The sequence below is a fragment of the Malania oleifera genome, chromosome 2 (genome assembly GCF_029873635.1).
Source record: "Malania oleifera isolate guangnan ecotype guangnan chromosome 2, ASM2987363v1, whole genome shotgun sequence".
In the NCBI taxonomy this organism is placed as follows: Eukaryota; Viridiplantae; Streptophyta; class Magnoliopsida; order Santalales; family Ximeniaceae; genus Malania; species Malania oleifera.
This window is the reverse complement of record NC_080418.1, coordinates 126,296,241-126,313,209: the sequence shown is the minus strand read 5'-3', so window position 1 is coordinate 126,313,209 and position 16,969 is coordinate 126,296,241. Positions and strand designations below refer to the sequence as shown.

Genomic DNA, 16,969 nt, shown 5'->3' with positions numbered 1-16,969 from the left:
TTGTATTAAATTGTGTTCTCAAATTGAAAACGATATGATTGTTATATACTCAAATAAGTGTGGAATGAACTATTGTATGTAAAATGTTCCAGTTTTGTAAAACAGTTAGGGGTGGCTAATTACTGTACGCTAATGGGTATAGGAACATGAGTTCAAAATTGTTTCAAGTTTTGTAAAACAGCTAGGGGCGGCTAATTACCGTACGCTGACGCCATGTCTCGGCTAAATACCGTGGGCGAGAGTATCCGACTCTATATCCAAGGGTATGAAATATCACCTGTTTATTTTGGCTGGTCACCGATGGGTGTGAGTGGACACCGTATTAGCATGATATCGCTGTGAGGCTTCGGTAATTACAAGATATCGGGTGCTTGAGTGTGACGACACTGACCGTATATTTGGTATCATATGTATTAGAACTGGATTGTGAAAATATTTAAACTGTATTGTATTATGTTTTACGTCAAAATAACACTTGTATGTCACACACTAATATAACCTGCTTTCTTCCTTACTGAGAGGTGTCTCACTCCGAATATACAAATGTTTTTCAGGTCCTTCGGGTAGCCGAAACTTGCATCCTAGCGCTCAAGAGCGTGGGTGTCAGTTAGCTACGTATAGTACTGGAGTAAGTACTGATTTTCGTAATCGAGTTGTCATTATTGGGTTTTGTAGACACCCAGAGTACGTACTGTATTTTGGAGTATAAACTCTAGTCTTGTATAGACTTTGGTATGGTATGTATTAGAAAGAATATTTCCGCTGCGTACTTGATGTGTATGGATATGTATGTCAATATGTATAGGGTGTACGTGTACCCACGGGGTCGGACCCTCATTCAGTGCAGTATCATGTATGTTTTAAATGATACAGGGACATGTTAGGTTGCTAAATTCACTTCTGGGACCCATTTGCGGGTTCGGGGCGTGACATTAACAATAATTAATTAATTTTAATTGTTATTTTCATTTCATTTGAGGTACATTAGACATTGTTATTGTGGAGGCCATTTAGTTGCAATGAAAATTTTATTTATATGATGTTGGAGGCTTGGAGTTTTTGTGGATAGTATGGAGATAAGAAGCTCTCTACCACTTACAATTTATTCTCGAATAAATAAATTCTAAACCATTCTTTGCATGCCCTTTCATTATCAAAACAAGAAAGTTTGATGCTTTTTTATTTTGAAAATTTGGAGCCCTAATGATTTAAGTAAAAATTTGTATTCTTTTAATATATTTGTTGACAAACTTATACTTATTTGTGCTATGAGTTATGACTAATTATTTGAAAATAAATCCTAGTACAAAAAAATGATTTGAGTTTTAGTTGATGAGATCATATACATAATTTTTTTTTTAAAACAGAGGATGGGGGAGGGAGAGGATGTTCATGACGAAGCAAATAGTAATTTTGAACTTTATCATAAATCAACATCAGTTATGTTACTTGAATTTATGGAATTGGACAATTACTTTTGATTTTGCAGTTTTTTTTTTTAATAATTAAAGTAGGGCAACACCTCTAATTATTTATTGATATATCCTCACTTTTAACGGAATAAACCGTGATTATGAGACAAGTATTGAGAGATTACAAATAAAAAACATTAAAGGTCTTTAAAAAACAACACCAACAACTAACCAAAATAAGACTACAAATCCAAATAAAGTTAAATAAGAAACAAATCTAAGCAGACCTATCAAGCAAAAATAAAAAAAAAAATTAAAATCTAAACCAACCGAACAAAAATCGAGAGGATAAATCGTGATTTTGTAATCATAGAAAAGATTAAAGTGTATTGAATCGTGAATTGAATGTCACGAGTTTCATTTATTTTGTAATCAAATTTGTGTTATCTTACTTTGTTTCATGTCATCTATTGTTTTAAAGATTCATTTAAATGTGTTTGCAGTGGTAGTATTTGATTAGTTTTAATTTTCAACATATAATTGAATTGGCGAAAGAAGTTTTATAAGTTGTAGGCAATAATTTAACATTTTAAGTGTTCAATAGTCGTCAATGATTGACAAACACTATCCTATGTTTGAAAATAGTTTGAATTTGAACTACTATTGAATTTGAATAAGATGTAATATAAAATCATATTGAAATTCGTTCAAATTCATGTAAATCCAAATCCAAAGTTCCAAATTCATACTCACAAAGACACTAAATTGTGATATTTCTAACTATTTAATAATATTTAAAGTTTTACATGATTGTTAAAAACTAAAATAAATTGTCAATAAAAGTTCTGAAATAATAACTTTCTCAATCACAATCTTCAACAACAACAATAATTATAAATCAATAAATACCCACCAAGACTATAGTACTAAATTAATACTAAATTAATCATTTAACCATCATCATATTGTAAAAATTGATGTCCAAAATTATATTTGGTTGTCTTTGTCACAAACTTTGAACTTGGGGTTTGGCCTTCTCCAACCACCCATTGAATTTGTAAAGGAAAAGGGATAGGGTTGGTGGGTTTAAGAGCAAAATTCTACATCTACATCACACTTCCCAAATAAGAAACAAAAATGGAAAAGTTACCCCCAAGGTGTAGCTCAGTTGGCAGGGCAGACTTTGGGATTTCCTCTCATGAGGTGATCCATTCAGTGCATCCTGAGTTTGATTCCTGTGGTGGGCTTCTAAAATTTACCCTCTCCGTGGGCTGTGGGGTCGGCTGGCACGGGGCGTAGGATTAGTCGTGGACCGTAAAAACGGACGTGGACACCCGGAGTGTACCCCAAAAAAAAACAAAAAAAAAAAAAGGAAAAGTCACGTAGCACTTCAAATTGCTCTCCTTGTAGTCTTCCATTATCACAATTATTGGTGCATCTCCCAATGCCAAAAACCCTATTAAAGGGAATAAATAAACATTGAAACCTAACAAAAAAAATGAATTAAAAAATCAAAACAATGCTGAACAATTTAAAAAGGAAAAGGAAAGAAAAAATTTTAAGAAGAAAAGAGAAGCGTGAAAAATGGAAAAGATACAGCAGAGCTCTCGGATCTGAACAGGACGTTGGTGGAGAAGTATAAATGACCCAACTCTCTCTGACTTCCCTCGCGCCGCTCACTTCTCTATTCCCATTTCGCTCTCTCTCCTTCTCCACCAACCGTCTCTCCAGCTTCTCCCTCTCCTTCCACACCAGGTGATGATTCATTCTTTCTGCTTCATTCTTTTGTTCATTCCGCTCTCTGTTTGTAGATCTGATGCGCGCTGTGACTTCATGGGTTTTGGTTTTTATTATCTAATTTATTCGGTTTCCTTGCTGTGAGGATGGAGGAGTAGATAGATAGAGCAGACTTTTGAGTTTTTTGTGGGTGTTTCTGTTTTTAGGAAAATGAATTTGAACTTGTTGGGAGGCCTAGTGGGTGGCAAATGAAAATTACAGATGGGTTTTAGATTTTCCACATTTCTTGCAGCTAAGAAATGTTTTGTTGAACTTAAGATCTGCGATCCTGATGAATTTACTGTTTTTTTTTTAATCTGGGTTTGATTTGGGGTTTATGATAGATCTGATCAGATTTGAATGGTTTGCATTTTTAACTTATCATTTTCCCGTATGGATCTTTCATTTTTCTGCGTCTCTAATCTTTTTTAGATTCTTAATGGTGCGCGCTTCATGTACTATAAATCAATTTTTACATATCAGTGAAGTTACGTTAAATATCATTTAGTATAATTTACTCTAAAAAATCTGACTGAGGCGATTTAATTATATTCTGGTTTAGTAGGTCGTTTAGATCTTGGATATCTACTGCCCAATTAAAATAATTTGAAATTGAGAATTTTTCTTCTTTATTTGGGTTACTTGTTTTTTCTCGCAGTTAATTCTTCTACAACCATCTCCCCCCCCCCCCCCCCCCCCCCCCCAAAAAAAAAAAAAAAAAAAACAAAAACAAAAAAAAGAGTAAAATACCATTTGAATTTTCTTGGATTTGTGAATGGATATGTGATTTCTGGGGTATATATTTTTGTTTTTTTGGATCCCTCAAGGGAATCTTAATTTTTCTTTATGCCTTATTAAAGGGCTGCAAGCAGTCTAACTCAAATCAGAATTTCTCAATATTCAAGCTCACCTCAATTGAAAAGGTTCAAGCTCCACTCCCAACCTAGTTAGTTTTATCTTCTTTCAAGCTCAATCTTGATTTGAGTTTGAGAGGTTTAAGGCTTGTCAGCAGAACTTTAAAATTTGAATTCAGCTCGAATAGAGTTCAAACTCAAGCTTAAATATATTGATCTTGAATATGTAAATATTGTATTATATATATAAAATTGTGTGTATGTGCATACATGCACATATCGAGCTTAACCTTTAGCTTAGCTCAGTTCAAGCTTATTGTAATTTGAACTTGAGCAGAGCCATAATTGAGGTGAGCTGAACTGTTTGTTAACAGCTCAATTCATTTGCAACCCTATGTTGTTTAGTGAATTTGGAGAGGCAATGCTGCTTGTTGTGGGTTTACCCTTGTAGTGAGCTATCGCTTTCAAAATAATTATATTTTTGTACCCTTTTCTCCTTTGCTCTCAGCTGCCTTGTTGGAGACAATCTTATTGGTGTACTAAAATGCAAAAAAGTGAATTTTATGGGATTATCTGTTTAAAACATATAAGATTCTGAATTTTTTTTTGTGGCATTTACTAAGCCAGGGCAATGGCTTCTCACATTGTTGGCTATCCTCGCATGGGGCCCAAGAGAGAGCTCAAATTTGCATTGGAATCTTTTTGGGATGGGAAATGTGGTGCAGAGGACTTGCAGAAGGTGGCAGCAGATCTCAGATCATCCATCTGGAAGCAGATGGCTGATGCTGGAATCAAATATATTCCCAGCAACACCTTCTCTTACTATGACCAAGTGTTGGACACAACTGCAATGCTTGGGGCTGTGCCCCCTAGATATTCTTGGAATGGCGGTGAGATTGGTTTTGATATCTACTTTTCCATGGCTAGGGGAAATGCCTCTGTACCTGCTATGGAAATGACCAAGTGGTTTGATACCAACTAGTAAGTCATGGCTTTTTTTTTGTCTCTTGTGATTTGATTATCAAAAAACTTTTGCATCTGCTGCTGCTGGTGTATGGGATCATAATAATATATGCTTTTATATTGATGCCAGCCATTTTATTGTCCCTGAACTGGGTCCTGATGTTAAGTTCTCCTATGCATCTCACAAGGCAGTGAATGAATTTAAGGAAGCCAAAGCTGTAAGCTCCCTAGATTTTTCTTGCTGTTCTAATATCTAATGATCATAAAAGAACTGTGAAAATTTACAGTGGCATGGTCATGCATATATGTGATGGCATTGCATATTTAACTCTTTTGCCACTTACTGTGAGAACTACCTCAAATGCCTTGTTATTTGGCGGTTCTATATCATTTTTATGAATTAGAATTGCAAAAGTAAATCTTGTTCTTATTACGATAGGGTTGTGCTCTATTTGGTTTAAACTGCAAAACCAAACTAAAGTTTCTTTTTTTTTGGTTCAACTTAAAACAAGAATTTGAATTTGTTTTGGTTCTGTTTGGTTATTTTAAAAAACAGGATCAAAGCACAAACCATATTATATATCTGTATAATAAGTTTTTATATTTTATTTTGTGAAGTATATAAATAATATTTGTGCCCATATATTTAAATGTAACCACTTTTTACAGGTATTTTTATATATTTTTGATAATTTGAATTCAAACCAAAAGTTCAGCTTGGTTTCACTACGAATTCTGTTTTGTTTGGTTTGACAAAAAGGTGTGAAAATCTAACTGAATGTAGCCTTGTTCATCTCTACTTGGCAATGTACCCCATTCAAAGGAATATGACTCCCAACTCTTAAGCAGATTTGTACATGACTCTTTAATATGATTAGAGAGGAACGAAGAGTTGATTATATGGGTGTAATTATATGTTTGCTTTTTAGTCTTACAATGGTGGTTTGTTGTATGCATTTTCAAACCTTCCCTTTGATAAGCTCATCTAATCAATCATTTATTTTTTCCTGTGATACAGCTTGGAGTCAACACCGTCCCAGTTCTTGTAGGACCTGTTAGCTATTTGCTGTTATCAAAACCAGCAAAGGGTGTTGAGAAATCATTCTCTCTTCTCTCACTAATTGGAAAGATTCTTCCAGTGTACAAGTAAGGCTCCAGGATTTTGTGCGTCATGATATTTTGATTGTATGTATTATTTGTAAGTGTTTTTCAATAAATATTCCGAATACCATGCAGGGAGGTTGTGGCTGAATTAAAGGCAGCTGGTGCTACCTGGATCCAGTTCGATGAGCCCACCCTTGTGAAGGATCTTGATTCTCACCAATTGCAAGCATTTACACATGCTTATTCAGAGCTAGAGTCTTCTCTTTCTGGTTTGAATGTTCTCATTGAGACATACTTTGCTGATGTTCCCGCTGAGGCATACAAAACCCTAACTTCTTTAAAGGGTGTTACTGGATTTGGGTTTGATTTCATCCGTGGGCCTCAGACCATAGAGTTGATCAAGGGTGGATTCCCTTCTGGTAAAGTACTTTTCGCTGGAGTGGTTGATGGAAGGAACATTTGGGCTAATGATCTTGCCGCTTCTCTTAATACTCTAAAAGCTCTTGAAGGCATTGTTGGGAAAGGTATCCATCTTTGCATGCAGACTTCATTATGTACATGTTTAATATTTCTTTGTACAATTTGGTCTTTGACATGTTATGTTCCCCTGCAGAAAAAATTGTTGTCTCTACCTCTTGCTCACTTCTCCATACCGCTGTTGATTTGATTAATGAGACTAAATTGGACAATGAAATTAAGTCATGGCTTGCATTTGCTGCCCAGAAAGTTGTTGAAGTAAATGCTTTGGCCAAGGCTTTGTCTGGTCAGAAGGATGAGGTATACATTTCTCACTCATTATTTCTTTATTGGTCTACAAAAACTTTGAAAATTTTAGAAATATTGAAATTGTAGCTTCCATGATTGGAAAGAAAATGACAAAAAAAAAAAATGAAGAAATTTCTGAGCATATTTCTGTACTTGCATGTCAAAAATGTCCTAGAATTTTGATATGAAAGTAACGTAATATTATTCATTGGTCTTGGGTGCCATTTTGACATCTAATTGTCAAATATGCATATAAACAGACTGTACATACAGTTTTAAAAATGATCATGTTGTCCATCTTGAAATTATTGAAGTTGGCGTATGACTCATTCGATGATATGTTGTTTAATACATATAAAAGTTTAATCATTGTGGATCCCATTGAATGAGTACTTTTAATGTTCATGAACCTATATACTCTAGATGCAAGTGTATTTTCTGGCTTATTTTTTATTTATATATTTTCAGGCATACTTCTCTGCTAATGCTGTGGCTCAGTCTTCAAGGAAGTCCTCCCCAAGGGTGACAAATGAGGCTGTTCAGAAGGCTGTAAGTTACTCCCAAGATTTTTTTTTTTTGCAGTCATTTTATGTGTTTTGAATTACCTGCAGTGACTGCTGCCTTATTACTCTAAACTGCCATTTGGCTTGCTCAGGCTGCTGCTTTGAAGGGTTCTGACCACCGCCGCACCACAAATGTGAGTGCAAGGCTGGATGCTCAGCAGAAGAAGCTGAATCTTCCTATTCTTCCAACAACTACCATTGGTTCTTTCCCACAGACCATGGATCTTAGAAGAGTTCGACGTGAATACAAGGCTAAGAAGTGATTTTTTTTCCTCTAGAAATATGCTGGTTTCTCCTTAATCATTAGGTGATTTATATTTATAACCTAAATACTTTGTTTTTGTAACTTAGGATCTCCGAGGATGACTATGTCAAGGCTATTAAGGAGGAAATCAACAAAGTTGTTAAGATCCAGGAAGAGCTAGACATTGATGTCTTGGTACATGGAGAGCCTGAGGTGAGTTTTTTGACTGGATATTGTAGCTTAATTATTCTGTAACAAGAAGATTAGCTTAATTTTTTTTGACCAGTGTATTTTGTGGGAGGAACAACCTTACCTTTCTATTCTCATTATTGTTTTCCATTGCCTTTTTACAATGCAGAGGAATGACATGGTCGAGTACTTTGGGGAGCAATTGTCTGGTTTTGCCTTCACTGTCAATGGGTGGGTCCAATCTTATGGTTCTCGGTGTGTTAAGCCACCAATCATTTATGGTGATGTGAGCCGGCCCAAGGCCATGACTGTCTTCTGGTCCTCAATTGCTCAGAGTATGACTTCACGTCCAATGAAGGGAATGCTCACTGGTCCCGTTACCATTTTGAACTGGTCTTTTGTTAGAAATGACCAGCCGAGGTAAGAAGTTGACTTAAACCTACTCTTTGCAGATCAGTAGATTTTGTTGTATTTTGTTATAATATCTAATTGATTTGTGTTTGTGTGCTTTTAGATTTGAAACTTGTTATCAGATTGCTTTGGCCATCAAGGATGAGGTTGAGGACCTTGAGAAAGCTGGGATTACAGTCATCCAGATTGATGAGGCTGCTTTAAGGGAGGGTTTGCCTCTTAGGAAGTCTGAGCAGGCATTTTATTTGGACTGGGCTGTTCATTCCTTCAGAATCACCAACTGTGGTGTTCAGGACACTACACAGGTTCGTCACCCCAGCTCCTTACAGTTTTTGTTTTCCAATTCTGAGAATTGTTCTCAAAAGTATCAATGCATATCTATACACCTCCAGTGCAAAAGTCATAAAATGGGCTTCTATGTTTCACTTTGCATTTCCAAATAACCCCCCAAGCACCCAAAGCATTATCTTACTCCCATGAACCCCAACTTGATGTGGCAAGACCTCCAGTGCAAAAGTCATAAAATGGGCTTCTATGTTTCACTTTGCATTTCCAAATAACCCCCCAAGCACCCAAAGCATTATCTTACTCCCATGAACCCCAACTTGATGTGGCAAGAATGCATATTAGAAACACATTCTCTACACAATATGGATGCTAGGAGCAGTATAAATTATTTATGGGGAATTCAAAAATGAAGTTAAAATGGTTCAGGGAAATGCAAGAATTAAGTTGAGTTGCTGCATGATTGGAAAGGATCATTTCCATCTCTGATACATCTCATTGTTTCACGTCATCTAATATTTTTGATAATTTACTAACTATAATATTCAGTTTAACAGATTGATTTTGTATTTGTTATGCAATAAGAATCCCTGGGCATATATCTAAACATTTTGACGTTTTGACTAAACAGATCCACACCCACATGTGTTACTCCAACTTCAATGACATCATTCACTCGATCATAGACATGGATGCCGATGTGATCACTATTGAGAACTCCAGATCGGATGAGAAGCTACTTTCAGTCTTCAGGGAGGGAGTGAAGTATGGTGCTGGTATTGGTCCAGGTGTATATGATATCCACTCACCTAGGATCCCATCCACAGAAGAAATTGCAGACCGAATCAACAAGATGCTTGCAGTCCTCGAGACCAACATCCTTTGGGTCAACCCCGACTGTGGCCTCAAGACACGCAAATACACCGAAGTTAAGCCAGCCCTCAGCAACATGGTTGCCGCTGCTAAGCTCATCCGCGCCCAACTAGCCAGTGCCAAATGAGTTTACTAGTTGGCCTGAAGTATCCATCCCTTGTGTCTGGAAGAGGGAAGTGTCCCTGTTATACTAGCAATAACCTTTGCTTTGCGGCTTTTGCTGAAATGAGGAGAGTATTACTTCTCCTTTCCAAGATGAAGAATGATGATTACCAGGTTCTTGGATATGCCCCGAGGACCCTTTTTTTTCTTTTTAATTTTTAGTTTGGTTTAAATTTTTATTCTTTTTTCTTTGCTTTTTAATAAATTTTACTTTGGTATTATATGAATGAGTATAATTTTACTGTTTGGAAATGATATCTAAAGAGGGAACTTGAGTAATGAATGCCATTATTTGATCTGCCATGCCTGTGAATTGAGATAGAGGCAGATACAGCTGCTTATTGTCTGTTGATTTAACCTTCCTATTCAATTTTATGGAAGAAAAATTGTGCCCTTTTTAATTTTTTTGGGAGTTTGCATTCTGGTAATGTATGCAGTGGGACTGAGAGGTCCACCCCTTCTTTGGAGTTGACAATGAATGATCCTTTCAACACCAGAAAGAAAATATTGAACACTAGAAATGAATCAAAATTGCAAATACTGCACATATTTAATCTCACTAAGCCATACTCAATCCTAGTATTTCAAGAGTTGTTTTATTATTGCTTCAATTTTTTTATTCCTACCTTGGTTTCTTTCTTTTCTCATTTCCATTTTGCAAATCAAGTTGGAGCCTACAAGTTTGTTTGATATTTAGTTTCCATTTTTGTATATTGAAGAAATATATGAAACTCATTTTCTACCATTGCTAGTTAAAACTTAATGATTTTCAATTATTTTGACAATATATTGTCAGAATATTTTAATATCTAGAGTTAAAATTTTGAATTAGATCATTTATTTTCTATGTTTAATTTTTAAAAATAATTTCCAAACATTTGTAATGTTCATGTACAGAAATGTTACTCACCTTTTACATATTACTTTTTTATTTACGTATGGCCGAGAAAACATTGTTACTCTCCGAATAAATTGTAATCAGATGATGCAAGCATAAACTCTATTGCAAAAACATTTTTTCAAATATTATGTTTTATTACCAAAAATATTACAATAACAATTCAAAACTATAAATAATGCAATAAATATAGAAAAGACACACCATGTTTTTTAAATTTGCATTTTCAAAATAGGTTCCTAAAATTATATTCTTGCATAATGGACGATCTCTTAATAAAACGGGTTAATTCCGATAAGTAAACCATACTTTATCGGTTAAATCGGTTAAATCATACATTGATTTACAACTTATTTATCTAACTGGTTGTGAAGGCTTGAGATACTTGACAAATTACCCATTTAAATTATAAGTTTTATTTTTCTCCCTCTTTATTATTATTTTTTTCATGCTTGGTTAAATATTAAAGAGGAAATCAATAAATAGTCAAAATAAATGCTATTTTTAAAATTTCAACTCACATTTTTTGAATACTAAAGAGAAAAATAATAAATAGGTTTTTTTTTTTTTTTTTCAATTTGGATTAATATTATTTAAAAGCTAAAAAAATTTAAATAATGAGAAGAATAATAAACAAAAAACTTTTCGAATTTGAAGTCATATTTATTAAAAATCAGATAAAAAGATTACATAGTTATTAACAAATATTCATTTATAACCTATTAATTTAATGTTTTATGAATCAATTTATCTGAAGCCGCGTACCAAACAGAGAAAAAATCGGCATTAAAAGTACACCACGCGGGCATCATGCGTTCATGACCCCCTCCGAAAACTATTTCAATGCTGTGTTTCCGTGTGAAGTAAAAACAGAGCATTTCTCCTCTGCTCTCCCAACCTCTCGCATACCTCCCTCGTCCTCACCATTTTCTTGCCCATTTTCTTCCTTACTCTGCTACATCTCTCTCTCTCTGGGTTTCTGAAACTGAGCCGTGAAAAATCAGTTTTGAACTGATCATGTATAAGTCAAAGCTGCAAGAACTGTGCCACCAGAGGTTCTGGGGCAAGCCCCAGTACTCGTGCTCTAAGGATGGTCCGGACCATAACCCTCGTTTCAAAGCTTCTGTGCGCGTCAATGACGTCTACTTCGACTCCCCCACCGACTGCAAATCCTCCAAGAGCGCCTACAACCATGCTGCCATGCTTGCATTTACTTACTTCACTTCTGCCTCTCCTGGTCCATCAATGGCTCCTTCTCATGATTCCCATTTCCGAGAATTAATTGAGTTCTATTTCATTTTTTGCCATGAGTTGTTTTTTGTTTGATTGTTTTTAAATTGGATTTTGGAGAAACTGTGCCCATTGTGAGTTCTAGATTTCTATGCTCTGTTTTCATGTTGGATGGCTGCTCTGTTTTGACGGAAATTATTTTTCAAGAAAATTTCTAGGGATATATATGAGTGATTTGTGGGGTTGAGAGACACAAATTTGTCCCAATGCTATCTTGAGTGGCTTCTGAGAAAATATTTTCTGGGTGAGAATATGTTTCAGGTGTAATGACATGCCTGTTTGAAGCTAGTTGAGTGGTCGGAGAAGTTTTTTTGCAAAAGTTTGTGTAGACAATTCCCCCTTAATTCCTGTGTCGGCAGAAAATATTTTCTCGGGAAAGACTGCCAAAGTCTTAGCCAATCATTTTCGTGTGTGGTGGTGTATTTCTCAATTCTAATTTAATAAAACAGTATATTTTCCTCAAGATATATTATTAATTATCCATCTAGAAAAGTGGAGCATTAGTAAGCAAAAACTTTCCTGGAAAGATTATAGGCTCTTCTTTTCTGCCCAAACAAACGGAGTTTGGGGTGTTACCCGTGTAATATTGCAGCTTTATTTATTAATTTATTTGGAACGTAACCATTATAAACCCCAAACGCATTAGTTGGACGAAAATCGGAGTGATATGGAACTAAGATATTCCCTTAATTTTCTAAACTAAATGTAATTTCTTTGCTAAGCGGTTGATTGTAATTTCTGAATGCAATGAAAAATGGCATGGTTGGTGAAACTTTATTATTGTGCCCCTATAAATAAATTAGTAAAAAAATTGTTTATGTATCCCTCATAATTTTGTGCCTTGAATTATTTAAGCAGTAATCATGTTTCTTACTTTGTAAAAGTATAATCATGCATGGGTATGCATGGAATGATACAACATGCTATTTAGATTATGTCTTGTTAGTGATTTACTTCCAAAAGATCTCTTTATAGTTTAGTCACCACAGAGATTATTTTATTGCACAATTTATTTCGAGACCTTGTTTTCTTAAACAATAAAACAAAGGTAAATGAATGGAAGAATGACATATATCAAATGTGTAGCATAAGATCCTGAGATTGTCCTGCATATACCATGAAGGTTCCAGGAATGTTTTCTTTTTTGTCATGCTAGTTTCTCATTATAATCCAGGCCCTTCAATGGCGACTGCGGAACCCGTCACAGGAGAACCACAGACAGACGAAACACAACAGAGCTCAGAGTTTCATTTGAATGCTTTGTGTGAAGAAGATGGTAAGCATGTTTATATTTTATCCGCATCAAGTTAAAATTTTTGGGAAGGATTCTAATTTCTTACATATGTAGTGATGGGACAGCAGAAATAAAACTATATGAGGGGATTGGAGAAATATATCAGACCTGGGAAATTCATTCAATTCATTAGCCAGTTATTCTTGCAACAAATACATGCACATTACTCCTCATTTTGAAAGCCAAATGCATTTTTTAATTAGTTTGTAATATAGAGAAGCCATCCTCACCTTGTGTAGTATTTAGGAGATATCAAGTTGACATAGTATGGCATAGTTCTTTCTCTGTATGATTTTCATTTCTCTTCTTTTGATTTAAACAAAAAAAAAAAAATCATGAAGCATGTTTTTCTTTAATAAAAAAAATTATTATATGCTATAATGTTTTGATGCAGCAAGAAGTGTCTTAAGAAGTACACCCATCCTTGCAGATTTGCATTATCAGTACAAGAGCCAGCTACAGAACTATGCTCAAAGGAAAAATCTTGAGTTACCCTTGTATTCTCATAAGGGCGAGGGCCCATCTCATGCCCTGCGCCATACGGCTATGGTTACCGTAGATGGACTTACCTTTGAAAGCCCCGAGTCTTTCAGCACTCTAAAAGAAGCAGAGCATGCTGCTGCAAAGGCTGCTTTGATGTCTTTGTTGCCAGATGACCCCCAAGAGGCAAGTTGTGGATTTACTGCAAAGCTCTTTTTTCCATTTCATCTTCTCCCTATTAGACTATGTGCTTCTAGTGATAAATTAGTTACATGCAGGAGTGCAGGACAGCAACAGCAGAATAAATTGTAGCCATAATATATTCTCTACTGTTAATTGTAACCATAATATATTCTTTGATTCCTCATATAAAGTCTATATATATAGACACAGTATTCATAAATGAAAACCCTAAGAATATTCAGCAAATTCCATTTCTGTTAACATGGTATCAGAGCTTTTGTGACTAGCTCATCTTCAGATCCATGGAGTCATCTTCTCCCTCCCATCCCTCGGTGCCTTCCATTGCTTCTTCATTCTCTCACATTGTTACTACCAAACTCACCACAGAAAACTATCTCCTCTGGAAAGTTCAAATCACAACTTACCTAAGGGGTCAAGACTTTTTCTCCGATGTTGATGGCTCGTTCCCTTCCCCGCCTGAATTTCTCACTGCGACCACATACCAACCTCCCAAACCCAACCCTGCTTTCTTAGCCTGTAGGCGTACTGACCAATTGGTCCTAAGTGTACTATTCTCCTCTCTCTCAGAATCCATTTTAGGTCATGTGCTCACATCTTCCTCATCCCGAGACCTATGATCTTCCCTCTCCTCCATGTTCTCCTCTCACTCACAAGCAAAAGATTTTCAGATTAGGTTCCAACTCACCAACCTCCCTCGTGGTGAACAAACCATCTCTGAATATTTTGGGAAAGTTCTACTCCTAGCCAACAGTCTTGCTGCAACTGGAAATTCTCTCTCTGATAAAGAGCTTGTTTCCCATCTCTTAAATGGCCTAGGACCCTCTTATGAACCCTTTATAACCTCCATTACAACCAGAGCCAACCCTTTGACCACCCATGAACTGTATCAACTTCTTCTCATTCAAGAGAACAAACTCTCTCATATTACCAAAATCACAACTCCTCCTCTTGACTTCTCTGCAGATTTCAGCTCTGCTAATGGTACACAAGGTCGTCCTTTTCAACAATTTCAACAAGCTGGGAGACAGGGCCGTGGACGTGGGAGAAATTCCTAAAACAATCGTGGTGATCGTAATGGTTCTCGCAACCATGGCCAACATGCCAAGTTTGTAACAAAATCGGGCATGTGGCACTCCAATGCCGAAACAGGTTCATTCATTCTTATCAATGTGATTCTCCTAGAAATTTCTCTGCTAATTTCACTGCTCTTAGCTCATCTTCAGACAATATGTGGTACCCTGACTCTGCCGCTACACATCATATCACAAATGAACTGTCCAACTTGAATCTCTCATCATAACAATACAGTGGTGATGACACTCTCAGGGTTGGCGATGGCTCAAGACTCCCCATCCAAAATTTTGGCGATTCTTCTTTTCCTACCTCTTCCTCCTCCTTTCTTTTTAAAAATCTCCTTCATGTTTTGTTGATTACCAAAAATCTAATTTATATTCTTCGTTTTTGCATTGACAATCACTGCTTCTTTGAGTTCCACTCATCACATTTCTTTGTCAAGGATTTGCAGACAAAGCAAACACTCCTTATTGGGCCAACCTGTGATGGGTCATATGTGTTTCCTACCACCACTTCATCTTCTCCTTCCACCCATATTAGTAAAAAAAAATTCTCTTCCACAGTGGAATCGCAGATTGGGCCATCCTTATTGGGAATATCTTTAACCCATAAAATCTAGCAACCCAAGATCATCATATTATTCAATTAAGAAAACTAAATGTGGAATAAATACCTGGATCCATACTAAACGTGGAATAAATACCTGGATCCATAGATGTGTCTGATTTGATTGTGCAACAGCCTTTAGCGGAGAGTTTTGATCTTTCATAGTCAAAAGTGTCTCACTTGTGTTCTTCTCTTTAGATGGGGAAAGAAAGAACGTGAAAGACGTTTCTGATTTGACTTGGGGACCATAACCCTATTATGTTTTCTTTATATACTAGGTTAAGTTTAGAAGCCCATCAGTCCTAAATTAACTTAGTATTGGGCTAAGCCCATATCCAATAGATGTTAAAATAGCCTAGTAAAATAATTGTTCTTAAATATGTGAGCCCATAATAGGAAATTAAAATTTTCTAACAATCTCCCACTTGGGTGACACATAAATATCGAAAAAAATTATATTACCCAAATCTTAAGTGTACACAATATGACTATTATCCTTATAACATCTCCTTAATTCAATCTTGTTCATCTCATATACTAGCATGAGATCAAAGCGGCATTCGTTACACTCATATTCGTACCTAAACCCATCATGGTCACCACACTAATATACTCAATGGCATAGATCGAGTATGGATGTGTAGCATGGTAATCCTTAACCTTAACATGCGTATCCTAATTGGTCCTACCTTATTCCTTATGGGATCAACCTTAGTTCCTTAGTCCTTAGCTCTTCCAAAAGGAAGATAACATTCAGAGTCACAAATACATAAAAAAAAAAAAAAAATGCATTCCTTTATTACTTTATTTCTACAGAAAATAATCCGAAACAAGTTTCTGCAAGAAGGAACATAAAAACAAATACAAACTCCCACTAAAGCACAATATCGTCAAACAAGACGACACCCATACGAGCAGTGTGCTCATGAAACACCTTGGGTGGTAAACCCTTGGTGAGTGGATATGCAACCATGGAGTTTGTCCCGATATGTTCTATCAACACTTGACGACCCCTTTCTTTGACCACCAAAAACTTGATGTCAATATGCTTTGACTTGGTGGAGCATTTGTTGTTGTTTGAATACAACACTGGAGACTTATTGTCACAATAGATCTTGAGTGGTTTTTCAACCCCATCCAAGATATGCAGCCCTGTGACAAAATTCCGCAATCAACTTCCTTGATTAGATGCCTCATAGCATGCTATAAATTCTACCGCCATGGTCGAAGGAGCTATGAGAGTCTGCTCAACACTCTTCCAGGAAATAGCACCTCCAACCAGCAGATAGATATAGCCGAAGTGGATCTCTTGCCATCTTGGCATCCAGCGAAATCAGAATCAAAATACCCAATGACCTCAAGTTGATCTGATTTCCTATAGGTGAGCATGTAGTCTTTTGTTCTCTGAAGATACCTCATAACCCTTTTGGCTGCCTTCCAATGATGCAATCCTGGGTTACTCAAATACCTGCCTAAAATTCCAACTATGTACGCCAAATCCGGATGTGTACATACCTGAGCA

The 16,969-nt window shown here is 36.0% G+C and overlaps 2 protein-coding genes across 4 annotated transcripts in view; both read left to right on the top strand.

Moving 5' to 3' along the window:
* Window positions 1-2,771: 2,771 nt before the first annotated feature.
* Window positions 2,772-9,853, top strand: LOC131149525 (5-methyltetrahydropteroyltriglutamate--homocysteine methyltransferase 2-like). 2 transcript variants are annotated; one of them, XM_058100048.1, is made up of 12 exons: window positions 2,772-3,167; window positions 4,670-5,023; window positions 5,136-5,223; window positions 6,024-6,151; window positions 6,242-6,633; window positions 6,723-6,886; window positions 7,343-7,423; window positions 7,530-7,696; window positions 7,789-7,894; window positions 8,040-8,290; window positions 8,385-8,586; window positions 9,198-9,853. In XM_058100048.1, exons 1-12 carry the CDS (start codon window positions 3,055-3,057, stop codon window positions 9,564-9,566), a joined length of 2,415 nt encoding a protein of 804 aa, XP_057956031.1. In that variant the 5' UTR covers window positions 2,772-3,054; the 3' UTR covers window positions 9,567-9,853. The 2 variants fall into 2 exon arrangements, with proteins under 2 accessions (XP_057956031.1, XP_057956032.1); XM_058100049.1 differs by having other exon boundaries at window positions 3,018-3,167; window positions 4,666-5,023.
* Window positions 9,854-11,317: 1,464 nt separating this feature from the next.
* The window catches only part of LOC131149340 (double-stranded RNA-binding protein 1-like), a 29,800-nt gene continuing 24,148 nt past the window's right edge, over window positions 11,318-16,969 (top strand). Inside the window, exons 1-3 of one of the 2 annotated variants that reach the window (XM_058099712.1) lie at window positions 11,318-11,736; window positions 12,964-13,065; window positions 13,514-13,749. In XM_058099712.1, coding sequence (XP_057955695.1) covers window positions 11,517-11,736; window positions 12,964-13,065; window positions 13,514-13,749 — 558 coding nt within the window. In that variant the 5' untranslated portion in view covers window positions 11,318-11,516. Of the gene's footprint in view, window positions 11,737-12,963; window positions 13,066-13,477; window positions 13,750-16,969 lie in introns of both variants that reach the window. The other variant, XM_058099711.1, reaches the window with a different exon arrangement.

Bases quoted from the DNA above. Each gene is read 5' to 3' on its own strand.
- LOC131149525 (XM_058100048.1), top strand. From the start codon at position 3,055: ATGACCCAACTCTCTCTGACTTCCCTCGCGCCGCTCACTTCTCTATTC. The intron at 7,697-7,788 runs GTGATTTTTTTT...TTTGTAACTTAG, and splicing joins CGTGAATACAAGGCTAAGAA to GATCTCCGAGGATGACTATG. The intron at 8,291-8,384 runs GTAAGAAGTTGA...GTGTGCTTTTAG, and splicing joins GTTAGAAATGACCAGCCGAG to ATTTGAAACTTGTTATCAGA.